The following is a 13,932-nucleotide window of genomic DNA, read 5'->3' as shown; positions in this document are numbered from 1 at the left end:
GATGGGTGACTCGTCTAAGGTGCCCTGTATGAGTACATATATCCCCTCTACGTCTACTTCACTGTAAACGTGCGTAAATGGGATCCCTGGGGCAATCCATATTGTCACACCTCTTGCGTAAGAGGAACAAATTAGAATAACATCAGACACCATCATTTCTTAGCTAGTTTTTGCGTTTCCTCCTCCATCATATGCGTTTCTTTAGGAACCTTATGACGCCTCAGAAAGGAATGCACCCTGTAACATGTAGTGTAACTTTTCAGCCCCCTGACCCTCCATGTCAGCATGTTCATCTGTTGGCCCATACCAAGGCTTTGTTACCTTCTGTCCTTCTAGTCCTCCACCCCTCACCTCCCTCCCAAAGAGAGAAGGCAAGACGAATACCCATTTCACCTCTCGCATACATACAACACTGCTGATGTGAACCTCAAACCTGACCAACCAGATAACCCAACTCCCATTACCTACCCCGGATGAACAGTAGAACAAACACATCAAACCATACTGTAGATCCATATTTGTAAATACTGCCAGGACAACAGCCTAATCCCCAACTCCCCAGTTACTAGGCCCTACCACAACCATGGAGTAAACCTGTAAATACTTGTGCCTGAATACCTACCCAACATAAAACAGTGAGCACGTTGAACCCCCCCTCCCCACACACTTGTACAATACAAATTTAAAATAGTTCCCTATCGGAATCTTAACCTTCATCCCGGAACCCCCCCAGCAGTGCAGGGGCCTCCTGCACAGAGAAACCCTCCTTATTTAATGTATCAGTGAGAATCTTACCAAAATGCTCAGTTTGAACTACACAGGAGTTGTGTTTAGCCTCATAGTTTGGTTGACTTACTCATGTTTTGTTCCCTTCCTAACCTCTTTAACAGTTTTGCCCAGGGCGTGTTATCACCGTCCTCACCTGGGAGGGCACCAGCCCTCACCTGAAGTCAGTTGTGCTGAACTCTCACTCCGACGTGGTGCCTGTGTTTGAGGTAAGATGGTTGTGTGGGGTACAAGGTTTCTTGATTCACGCATTATTATTTGCTAGTTAAATATAGCTAAATATATTTTCTCAAGTGATAATGAGTACCACCCCCTTTCCCATGATAGGTAATGCTCTGTGTCTGGAATATTGCAGGATTATTATAGATATAGATAGATATCCTATTTTTCCTGGTGTCACTGTTATTGGGCGAAGTAGAAAAGTCGTTAGTTGTAGCAGACTTCTCTAGATGCTTGTTTGTTAAATCCAAAGCAATGCAATTAACTACTCGATTTTTTTTTTATAAGTGAATTCAAATGGCTAAATGTTAATTGGTAAAATGCACACAATGAGTCAACTGCACTTTCTGATAATGAATAATAATCGCGAGGATGTCTCATCTGTTTCTTTTTAATTTGGCAGTTTTGATTCCTAGCGTTTGAGCGTACACTTTAGTTGCTTTGTTATAGCTTATCTCAATAACTATTCTGGTTTGTTTATGTCGGTCTTGTATTTTATAGTGTATGAGAATTGCCATGTTCCTCTACATTTTAAGCAGAAAATATATGTGGCTTCTAAAATTGGTTTGGAAGTATTATAGTTCATTTTCATTTGTGTCAGATGAGAAAATATAAATTATATATTTTTTTTTAAAAGTATAAAAAAAAGATCAAAGAGCTTTTCTAAGTTTAAGATGAAAAGATGCGGTCTCGTGGTTTAGTCGGTGACTTCAGATTTGGGGACCTGATTACTAATCAAGACCTGTTTCTCACAATTCCTCATGAATGAAAATGCACCATCTTTATTTCCCCCTCTGCATTAGTATTTCCTCATCACCAGCTCACTCTGTATATGTTGACCTAAAGAGCAATAGGTGGCCTCACCACCCCAAACAACTTTCCCTGTTTCTTAACACAGTCACTTTCAGTTGTTAAACTCGCTTCTTCCTATGCTTGTGAACTAGCAAAGTAGCTTATAACAAGTTTGCTTTCTTCTGCACACTCCAATTAATATTTCACAGTAACAACAATTTTACATTAATATTTTAACATAATTTTACCATTTCCTTAAATATTAGATGCCCTGAGTCTTGGCTTTTTAGGATGGGGTCAGGCATTCTTGAACAACCCGTTGTGATGGAAGGTCTTGGATATTCAGTTTCTTCACTGTTTGTTACAGATGTTCCAAGTGGTAAAAGAATTCCTAACATTATGTAAGATTTGTTCCCAAAACGTCTCCTCCAAGCTCTTAAAATCATCCACATCTCAAGCCTGCACATCCTAACACCCAAAACAATAATTTTCCTACACATCATGTGAAACATTTGACCTTCTTTCCTCCTTGTAGGATGGGCACCTCCCTCCTTGTTTGTTAGCTCGTTAAGTAAGTGTATACGGATGAACAAAGAGATAGTGTTAACTATTATCTACTGCATGTCGTTTTGCATCAGAACGGTTTGCCTGCTGTTTAGAGTGAGAGAGTCGAACTGTCTCTCTTAATATTTAAAGTAAATACTCTGGCTTCTGGCTTGCAGAGGACACTTATTTTCTCCACCTGCTGTAAAATGTTATGACGGTTCTCCTCTGGAAACCACGTATATTTGGAGGGTACAATAACTATTTTGTGTAAAGCTGTAAAGAACTCTATTTTGTTTTTGGCTTGTGTGACCGTTCAACCTCCTTATTTGCTAAAGTCCGACTCTGCACTTTCTGTTGTCAGTGTTTTAAAAAAGGAAATGCATACATATGATAATAAAGCACGTGTCCTACTCTCATCGCAACAGAAATTCGACTTGTTTTGGTTTACTTCCACGCTACTTCTTCCTCGGGTCCAGCATGTAACAAAATCAAACCCTTGTCGTGTTTGTCTCTGGACCTAAAGTTGTAACTTTGTGATACTCTGAAACAAATTGGTTATTAGAACAATATTTACCTAAATGCTTTTAGTTAATTTTTCTTTGTTTTTCATGTTCTCTTTATTGACCTTCGGCTACCAGGTTTTACGCAGGAGTGTGTTTGCCTGTGAAGAACCAGATGGAGAAAGTGGAGAGCTGTAAAATGTGTTTTCTTCACTTTGTAGACTAAGAATCTAAATATATTGTTACCTCCTGGCAACTTAATGCACTCTGCAATCACCTTATGATTTGGAACGTTCAAAATGGCTCAGCCAGTGAAAATACTGAGATGGTGGCCCTTTCACCTTTCATAGCTTACACCACGGCTGAGAAGTCCTGAAGGACCCCGATAGCATTTTGAACCATCTTGCTCGGTATATGTTATGAAGGATAACAAAAGACAAATGGCCACAGTGCACTGCTATGATGTCACAGCGGTTCCCATCAGAATGTATTGCGCACTGGTGTGATGTAATGTCCTAGGAGAATGCAGTGGTTTCAAACCAGCATAGTTGAGTGACGGTGTTGTGAAACTGTTTCACAATTCAGTTGTATGTGGAGATTGGCAGTTTTTATTTTTTTATTTTTTATTTGCAGGTATAAACACCACCTGTTTTATGTGTGCATGCAATGGATTATACAAGAGCGGTCTTGATTGTTTGTTTGCAATTGGCTCTTTAATACAGTCCTTGTGCTGTGTGCATGAAGAGGCAAATGCAGATGATAGCTGTGTTAACGGAGCTTGACGGCCTTAAATGTCCTGGTGCCAGTTAACAGCAGTTTAATTGTGGATTAATATTTGGGAGTGGAGGGGGTGCTCACTTGAAGGAGCTGTCTGAAGGACCTGTTGTTAAAATGGGAGCTATGACCCCAGAATTGGGTATTTTAGCAGGGTTGTCATCTTTGGTTCCTCTATCCAGACTACAGAGACTGTAGGCATCTTCTTTTCACATAAGGCCACTAATTTCTGAAGCAGGTCAATACGTTTGTGACAAAATATATACGTTTTGTGTGAAGGGTCCCTTATGTATTGCATTAGTCTAAATGTTGGACGAGTGGTACACATTGAATGGATAAAGAAAGAAGTGTTTGGAACTGGGAGGCCTTCAGGAGCAGGTGAAGCATCCTGCTTTCATGCAAGGCTTTGCTGTTGGACTGACCGTGCTGTGCCAAGGAATCTATGGCATGATTGCCGGGTGATCTATTGAGCACACTGACAAGTGATTAGATGGAAAATATTGTGGAGTTGCTTACACAACGGACCTGGGCTTTTCAGGCCTATCTCTGAACTTCAGATTCGGTACTGCATGCGAGCGGTGATCCCATTTTCCATGCCATAATCCAGGATCACTTCGCTGGTAATGTTGTCCTGGGCAGTGAGTGACATTTAGATTGAAGCCTGGGAGCACAGCATTTATGGTGTTAACTATTCCCTGAATTCTTTAAGAGGGACGGATTATCTCATATGTATGCTTTAATATTATTTGTGTGTGATACTCTTTGTGCTGCCTTACATTGACACTCTGACACTCATCTCTGTGGGCATCATGTTGAGTGCCAAAATGAAGTTCCATTGTGTATTCAGGGTAAGAACCTGCACTGTTTTGTCTTAGCAAATCCTGGGAGTTTCGCCCTGTGCCATACTGTTACTTTGTATGCAGGTAGCATTTACTTGAACGCATGCATGAAAGGAGAAGAAGGTGCTGGACAGTAGGAGTTGCTTGTGTCTGGCTTTGTGCAGCAATTTAAAAGCACCAGGAACGAACAGTATTTGTGATCTGCCACAGGGCATGACTTCAGAGTCGTTGTGGGGTCATATGAGTACCTAATTCCACAAGATTTTAGCATGAATTGGTATCCATAAGGTTCACTGAAAATGTTAGTATTAGCTTCAGACTTTCTGGTGCTGTTGACTTGGAATTTTGCCCGGCCAGTAAACTGGGTTGATTCTGTATACCACTGAAGTTAAAGGCTTGTTACTGGATTGTTGGTGTCTATCAAGGACCCTGCAAATCCACAGAGATTTCTATAATTTGCTTGGAGTCGTGAAGACACCCTGGCTGGATGGGAAAGGTGATGTTGGCATGCATTTGGACAGCTCAGGTGGTCACGAACTAACTGCAGAAAGAACTGTCTTGCTACTTACTGTGCCCCTTGCAGAAGAGAGCTTATTTTCAGATATATGCCTCTTTCTTTTTGAAGTAAGGGGGACGTACACAGAAATCTGCATAATGGGCAATAAAGAGGCTGTTTTGAAGTAAGGAAGAATAAAGTAATGGAAAAGCACTAGCTTTTTCTACATCATCAGGAATCATCAAGGAGGTGAAACTGTATATCATCACTCCGGGATAAATGGCAAAAAGATTGAACTTTGGTCAGTTTTTAGGTCCGGTCATGAGACTTTCTAGCTGATGGTCCACACCAGCTCCAAATAGGCTAACATATGCTCTGTATGCCATGCAGGAAAAATTGGCATTTGGTACTTTACTATCGTTCCTGGTTTAAGGAGAGAAGTTAGGAATGGAGCAATCCAAGAGTAAGGCAGTTAGGGTGGAGGAAAGAGAGAGGTGTGGGTACAGAGGCCGGAGAAGTGTCGAGGAGTGATTATTTAAATGAAAAAGCTGACTGTCAAATGTGGGAGCCACTAGCATTTATAAGGGTAGAAGTAGTGTCCTTAGGTTGAAAGGGTTGTAATGAGTGCGGTAGGCAATTTGTGAAGGGTATGTTGGTGAAAGAAGGTCTTGGGAGAATGGAGAAACAACCAATGAAGGGATGTGGAGAACTTGGTGCAAGTGGAAAGGATAGAGAATAATCGAGAGTTTGAGGTTGCAGGAGTGCAAGAAGCAGCTTAGATCAGCTTGAAACTAGGGGCACATTGTGAGTGTGACTCTGATAGTTAGAAATATTATTGCTGAGGTCCAGGACCCTACGCACTGATTTGAAATTAGGGGCATGATTCTAAAGGGCTTGGGGCCTGTTTGTATTCCTTCCCAAAAACTTTTGTCCAGTCTTACATTTGCGATGCAACATATTTTGAGTCATTGCCTGTGTCATGTGCATTGCTGTGACAATGCAATGCGATTGCCATCTAGAAAGAAGAGAACATTAGAGTATTTAACATAGCTGATTACAGTTCTTGCCTTTGGCAAAGCTGGAGCTATTTAGAAGCCTCCAGCATTGGTATTAGAAATGGGGTCTCTAGTTGGCTGTGGTTTGCACCCTGTGCAAGTACCGACCCTTACTCTGCTCAGAGTAAGGGAGTCGCACAGCTAAGATAACCCCTGCTCACCCCCTTGGTAACTTGGCTTAAGCAGTCAGGCTTATCTCAAAGGCAATGTGTAAAATCATTTGTACACACACGCACAGTAACACAGTGAAAACACTACAAAAGTACTCCTCACCAATTTAGAACAATACCTAATATTTATCTGAGTCGAACAAGACCAAAACAACAAAAAACCAACATACACAGGCAAAGATACACATTTTCAAAGATTAAAGGTATAGAAACACAATAGCTCTAACTGGGGCTATGACAGGGTCTTGACAGACTTTCCCCATAGTCTGACGCCACTCGTGAGGGAGTGCGGGCCGGTCCTGGAGTCATATGGAGCCCAGGTAAAGTACCCTGGAAACCAATGAGGAAACGAGGATGTTGCACGGAATCAGGGAGGTGAGGTGCCCCTGGAGCTGGTGTGGCGTTGGTTCCTTACTGCCACCAGGGAGGTGAGGGTTTGCATCCTTAATGCTAGGTAAGGGAGATGAGACATTGGTTCCTTACAGTTGCAGGGGATGTGATGCAGAGTTGGCGGTGAGGCATTGGTTCCTTATGACAAGGTGGTGGTCGATGAGTCCAGTAGGTCAAGACGCAAGGTGGCGACTTCGCAGGTCACAATCGCACCACAGGGCCATAGGTGCTGCAGCAGAGTCCGATGTCTGTGACACAGCACTCTGGACTCGCGCTGTGGTGGGACTTTAGAAGTGCTACAGCAGCGTTGGGGCGGCTGTCGCCATCTTAGCACTCAGCAGAGAGCACATATTTGGTACAGGAGTCTGACAGAGGCATCCGTTCCGAAGTCGCTCTGGAGTCAATCTGCTTGTTTCTTCTTGGTTACTCTAGAGCTCACTCCCAAGGGCACAGGAACTGCATTTGGCACCACTTGGCAAGTCAAGACTCTCAGCAAGAGAAACCAGGTGCTGGCAGATGAAGTCTTTAATGTCCCTGAGACTTCTCAACAGGAGGCAAGCTCAGTCCAAGCCCTTGGAGAACCTTTGGAAGCAGGATGTAGAAAGCAAAGTCAAGTCTTTTCACTCCCAGGGCAGAAGCAGCAGGCCTGCACAGCACAGCAACAGGCAGAGTAGCAGTCCCTCCTCCAACATCCAGGTCTTCTTTCTGGCAGTATGTTCTAAGTCAAGAAGGATTCTAACTTTTTGAGGTCAGAGGTCCAGTACGTATAGCCATTTCTGCCTTTGAAGTAGGCTAACTTCAAAGATAAGTCTTTCTAGTGCACAAGACTCTGCCTTTCTTGCCCTGGCCCCAGACACACTCCATGGGATTGGAGACTGCGTTGTTTAAGGACAGGCACAGTCCTATCCATGTGCAAGTGTCAGCCTCTCCCACCACTCTAGCTCGGGAAGAACCATTGAGATATGCAGGGCACACCTCAGCTCCCTTTGCGTGACTGTTTAAAATGAATTCACAAACAGCCCAACCGTCATCCTGACCCAGACGTGTATTCCACAGCCAGGCAGAGGCACAGAATGGTTAAGCAAGAAAATGTCCAGTTTCTAAAAGTGGCATTTTCAAACTTACAATTTTAAAAACCACCTTCACCAAAAGATGTATTTTTAAATTGAGAGTTTAGAGACCCCAAACCCCACATCTCTATCTTATCCCAATGGGAAATTACACTTTAAAGATATTTCAAGGCACTCTACATGTTACCCTATGGGGAAGAGAGTCCTTGCAATAGTGAAAAACGAATATAGCTGTATTTCACTATCAGGACATGTAAAACCCACCAGTCATGTCCTACCTTTTAAATACACTGCAACCTGTCCATGGGGCTGCTTTGGGCCTACCTTAGGGGTGACTTACATGTGGTACAAGGGAAGATTTTGAATTGACAGGCAGGTGCACTTTCCAGGTCGAAATGGCAGATTAAAACTGCACACACAGACTTTGCAATGGCAGGCTTGAGACATGTTTGCAGGGCTACTCGTGTGGGTGGCACAATCGGTGCCGCAAGCCCACTAGTAGCATTTGATTTACAGGCACTGAACACACATGGCGCACTATACTAGGGGCTTACTGGTAAATCAAATGTGCCAAACGTGGATAAACCAATCGGTGGCGGATAATGACATTTGAAAGTGGTGGGGTGTAAGAGTTCGGGATGAGTGGCCCATGGCGAGCGAGAGTAGCGAGCAAGCCGAACTGTCATAGGGGGACTCGTCGGGAGTTCTTCTCCCCCCACCCCCACTGGGAAATTAAAAACAAAACAAAAAAAGACTGGGCACAAAGTGCATTTTCAAGCAAATTTGAGAAACCAAGCAGGTTAATAAAGCAATTGTAAAAGTGTAGATATGACATAAATTAAGAGATTTAATATGATAATGACATGGGTAGCTACATGTTCAGTACTAGTGGTACAGCACTAGCAGATCTAAGAATAGAATGCAAATGGTTGTAACTAGCACTGCACAGAAATGAACAGCTGTAGTTGTGTCCTGTGTTACTGCAATATTTACAGCCTAATAATAGATATTGCAGAAACTAATTTTTAACACATGTTGACACACAGGGTTCTATTTGTAGATGTTCTATAATTTCTTCCAAGTAGCAATCCACTTCTGTATTTTAACATACCTAACTCTCTGCAGTGGCCTGTTCACAGGAACACTGCATCAAAGGCAAGTTGGGCCTCCTGGGATTTCATTTCTCAAAGATTAAACTAGAACAGAGTACTGCTCGAGGCAATATGTTGGTGTCATTCCATGGAATCTGTTACCCGGCCCTGTGTTTTTGTTTGTCCTGACAAATGGTTGAATTTTATTGCTTGCGTTTCAAAGCGCCTGCTTTCAGGAAACCAGTTAATGTAGGCTGCAAGCCATTTGTCAGGCCATAAAGACAGCACACAAGGCTCAGGAAGGAGTCAGACGGTCTGTAACTAGCACTGCAACTGGTGCTGCGTGCAGTTGGCATCGGAGGGCTGAAGACACAGTACCAGGCAGAAAGGTTTAACATGCCCAACAAGAGAGATTAGGTTATGCAGCACTGCAGTGTCGCTCAGTGTCTCCAGGACAGGTAGAAACTGACATGTGGCACTGACTGCTCAAAATCGTACTGTTGAGAGAGATGTGGTGACAATGCAGCTAGCAGGGGAAGCTAAAGAAGGCACCAGTACTACTGCTGATGGCCGCACCAAGGGGGAACATAAGGTCTGGAAGTGTACAGTGCTTCCTGATTACAGGAGAAACAGACATTACAGTGCAGACCACATTACTACATAGGATCACACAGAGAAATCACTCGTCCCTGTACAGAGCCAGATGTGCACAATGAGGCACCGAGCAGCAGTGGCGCCTAATATTTTGAGGTGAAAAAGGTGTGGCACACTGTACTCATGACACAAGCTTTAGTGCTTCTGCTGTGGACGCGTTGAAAGTGCCCCAAACTCCCCTCTAACTACAGGACGCTCAATTTCATTTACTTGATGCTCATAATAATAGGTAAAGCAAGCAGACAAAATGCAGACCAAACTTTCTTTCGACCACAGGCAATCTACCAGGAGGTCAGGAAGAGGAAGGCACCACAGCCACAGGATAGGCAAACCCCAGGCCACAAGACAAGTGCCTTAATAAAAGGTAAGGCTCTAATACAATGCTATAGAAAATAAATATATATAAAATAAATATCACAGCATAAAAACAGTGTTCACCACGCACGCTTTAATAACTTTTCCACCAGGCGTTGCTTTCTATTGAGGTCTTCCACTCACCTCAGTGTCCCCTTTGCACACCCTCACCCTCCCTGGTATTCTAGTACCCTTTTTGGGGCAAGGGCTATGAATTTGGCAAGTGCTCTTTGCTTTACATCTAACAACTGCAGTTTACAGGCTGTCTTGTCATTATTTTCGAAACATCTGCTGTGAAATTACATTTAGTTACTGAATGAAAGGTTGTGTTTATAGGACCAGGATGGGTTTAAACCCAAAAATTTGTAGCAAAACTATAATCCAGGCCTAGCTTTTGAAAGGTGGCCTTTATCAGCTGTTTTTAGTGTCTGTTATTATTAGGGCGGTCCCCACTAATATTTAACTGTCTGTCATACCTCTGGCCATGGTTTTCGTTTGTGTGTGAGTAATGATTTTATGTAATAAACAAAATCAATTTGATTGTATTACTTTCTATTCTGATTTGAAATAGCTTCCCTCTCTCACTAACTCATTGTATAGCCCTGTTGCTCCCTTTATTCTGTCAAGGTTACTATGACTCGATGTCATCAGGAAGACCATAGGCCAGTCAAGTATTTCTTCCAGCAGGCTATTGCATTCTGGGAGTTGGAGTCTTGATTAATGTAAACCTGAAAAAGAATGGACTAACACACCTGAAAAACAATGATTTGTAAAAGAAACTCTGGCCCACATTATAACTTTGGCGGTAAGTGCTGCCTATCGCTGCGGCTAACATCCGTCCAACATAATTTGACCACAGCTGGATTTCCACCACAAGAAGGGCGGAAAACGGCTGTGGCCTTGTTGGCGGACGGTGTTAAGGTGGCGCTGCTACCACCAGCAGCGCAACACCAGTAGACCGCCGCCAGCCGTATTATGAAAAATAATACAGCCTCACGGTGTTCTGCTGGCGGAACAGCGCCCCGTCCCGTCCCCTGCCGTAAGACCCCCCTGGATGCAGGTAAGTCAGGTTTTCGACAGGGGTGGGGGGTGTTGTGTGTGCATGAATGTGTGAGTGTGTGCATGAATGCAAATGAGTGTGTAGTGTTGGTTGCGTGTGTGTGCATGTGTGAAAATGCCTGAATGAATGAAAAGGTGAATGCGTGTCTGCGTGCAAGTTTGAATGTGTGTACGGATGTGTGCGTGAATGGATGCATGCATGTATGAATGCGTGTATGCCTCTGTGAGTGTGTGTGTGTGTGTGTGTGTGAATGCGTGGTGTGTGCCTGTATGGGGGGGGGAGGAAAGAAGGAGGGGGAAAGTAGGATGGAAAGAGGGAGGGGTTGGGGTTGTCTGGGGAGGGTTGGGGAAGATGGGTGTATCTCCTACCAGTGACAGGGAAGGAATTCCCGGTCACTGGTACAGCCTACCGCCAGCTGGACAGTAGCGGCTGCCGGTTTGGAGATTATCTTTGGCCCGGGGGCTGCTACCGCCATGGCGGTCGGAGTGGTACATTGGCGGGTTGGCTACAGCCAACCCGCCAATGTCATATTGTGGCGGTATGTACCACCAGCCTGTTGGCGGTACTACTGCCACATTTACAACGACCACCGGGGTCATAATGACCCCCTCTGTGTCCCTGAAGGCATGTGATCAGCTGGTAACTTTCTCTACACTCTAAAGGTCATTTTTAACATACCTTACTTATAAGGTCATCAGTGCCATTTCATGCCACATGATTGGGCAGCTCATCTCTGGTAATAAAATAACAGATTTATGAGATATTACACTTTGCTGCCCCTTCCTTTGTCATACTGATACCTAAATGTTATGAGGAAGATGATGCTGTAATAAGCTGTTATTTTTTTCTTGCTACATAATGTTCAAAATATAGGTTATTATATATTATGCTGCTTGGGATGTTCTTAACATTTCAAAATGAAAAGGTAAAGAAACACAGAACGACCTTCAGTCTGAAATCTTACAAAAATATATTTGCAATCGTACTAGAAATATCTTTTTAGGCTAATCCCACTAATTCGACCAACAGTATAGGGATGTTAAAATAATATTTGTGCTAAGACAATTTGGGAACTACCAGAGTCGTAACAACTTCTATATATGTCAGTGTTTGTGTTCTGCGGTCCTTTACATTGTTGCTCCCGTACATTTCAGTCAATTCCAAAGTGTTGGTACGGTGATCTTGTTTTTTATACAATATATAAACATACTAGTAGAAACAGTCAACAGACATGACATGTTCAATAAACACAATATGAAGGGAGCAATAATAGCTAGAATTGTGCACACAAATTGCTATTTATAATCCAGTATAAATTAAAAAATAAAACCTTGTTTTCTTGGAACGCGATATCTAAGTGATAAAATGTGTTTTGTTTTTTTTTGGACCCGAAAACGCTTTTTTCCCCATCGGTGCTAAGGTACTTTTTAAAATAAAGGAATCCAACAATAATAATTTTAAAATCATGCTCCCCGAGAGTGAAAGGCAGAATCAGTTACTTCCACGATTTGAACCTGTGACCCTTGGGTGTCTGTGTAGGCACCGAGAGTTGTGCTAGCAGCTGCAGAGATTTAAAGATGCTGTGCGGTTGCTAGGCAAGTAGGAAGTCCAATGAACGGGTGGAAATCCGTTATTGACTTTGCAAAAGACCTTGTGATGCCACAAAAATTGGTTGCCAAATACACTGAGATATAAATGCTCTTGCAGCTTTAGGGGCAAAACCTTAAAGCTTAAGTGTGCAGAGGGTGCTTTGCTACAATACCAACTATTACCGTATAGATGTTTTCCTCTCTCACCAACATAAGTAATAGCCCTGCAGGATTAACAAACCGCATCGCCTAAGAAGTTGAACTCTCGCCTGCCCTTTGCCAATGGACTTTGATGCCGCATCTTTGTTGAACAGCTCGGCCCTCCAGTACCTCCCCCACGTCTCCTGACTGAGCCAATCTAGAGGCTGCTTTCAGGCTGTTTTTTAGTGAACAGCTTGAAAGCGCGAGGATTGGATCGGTCAGGCGAAGCCAGAGCTCCTTAGAGGACTTGGGGCCTTTGACGGTGAGCCCCCGGGCTCCTAACATTTTGCGCAAATAGGAGAGGGTTCAAGTACGCATGTCGGGTCGAACAGAAAAAGGTACTTGTTGAACCAGGCATGCGCATTTCACTCCAAGGCGCAGCTGACACTCTGAACCTGTGCCGGTTAAGCCCTGCCTCCACCCACGTCTGTCCTCATTGAAGCTGAAATATAAACTTGCCCATGCTGCAAAAAACATGCAGTGCAGTGCGAAAGCTAGGGAAAACAAATTGAATCAAAACATTTATGAGGCCCAGGGGCAACAAAATAAACAAGAGGGCAACACCCCCCAGCCCAAATAAAGAAACTGCTCCTGAAACCAATCACCGGTACCATTTACACAGAGAACACTTGCACTTTAGCACTGGTCAGCAGCGGTAAAGTGCCCAGAGTTCCAAAGGCAGCAAAAACGAAATGCAGCACACAGTCAAAAATAGGTCAGAGACCAAACATTTGAGGATAAACCTGTAAAAAGGGCCATTTCCAACAATCGTTAAAGCAAATACTGATGCCATCATGAAGAGGGGCCGCATTGTACAGTCTAATGGGCATCACCAAGGATGCCATTTGGTGCTTGGGGAGACGCAGAGGAGCACTGGGAAGGTGGTATGGGAGAGACAGGGTAAGGAGAATATCCAGGTCATCCCCATTGCTGCCACTTGCCACTGCTGAGGTGCATTGGAAGTAGGGCAGGAGGGTAGAGACATGGTAAGTCGTGGGTGGGGGATCACAGTTAAGGGCACATCAGCAGTGGAAGGCTACAGGCAAGTCAGTCAGAATTAATGGTAGACAAGTTATGTTACATGTGAGGGGCAAATGCAGAACAGGGCGAAAAGCCAACAAACATAAGCAAGGAACTGAGATTGACAATAAATCCATGTAATCATGAGCAAGAACAGGCTATACATTGTATACAATGCTGCCTACGACAAGCTGTCTTTTATGAGGCTTCAAAAAGGAACAAGCCTTGGCAAAGCCAATAGCTTTGTCTGTATGAGAGCTATTGGCTTTGCTAATGTGTTTTAGCCATGTTGTACACCAGTATGGCTGCTGTTCAACATGGCTAAA

The 13,932-nt window shown here is 43.6% G+C and overlaps 1 protein-coding gene across 1 annotated transcript in view; it reads left to right on the top strand.

The window, feature by feature from the left end:
- Nucleotides 1-13,932, top strand: part of ACY1 (aminoacylase 1) — a 91,498-nt gene that overhangs the window by 22,352 nt on the left and 55,214 nt on the right. Inside the window, exon 4 of the mRNA XM_069206741.1 lies at nt 891-995. Within this exon, the coding sequence (XP_069062842.1) occupies nt 891-995 (105 nt within the window). The remainder of the gene's footprint in view (nt 1-890; nt 996-13,932) is intronic.

Source organism: Pleurodeles waltl, chromosome 9 (genome assembly GCF_031143425.1).
Source record: "Pleurodeles waltl isolate 20211129_DDA chromosome 9, aPleWal1.hap1.20221129, whole genome shotgun sequence".
Lineage (NCBI taxonomy): Eukaryota > Metazoa > Chordata > Amphibia > Caudata > Salamandridae > Pleurodeles > Pleurodeles waltl.
The sequence above is the reverse complement of the archived record's forward strand: the minus strand, read 5'-3'. Positions and strand labels throughout refer to the sequence as shown.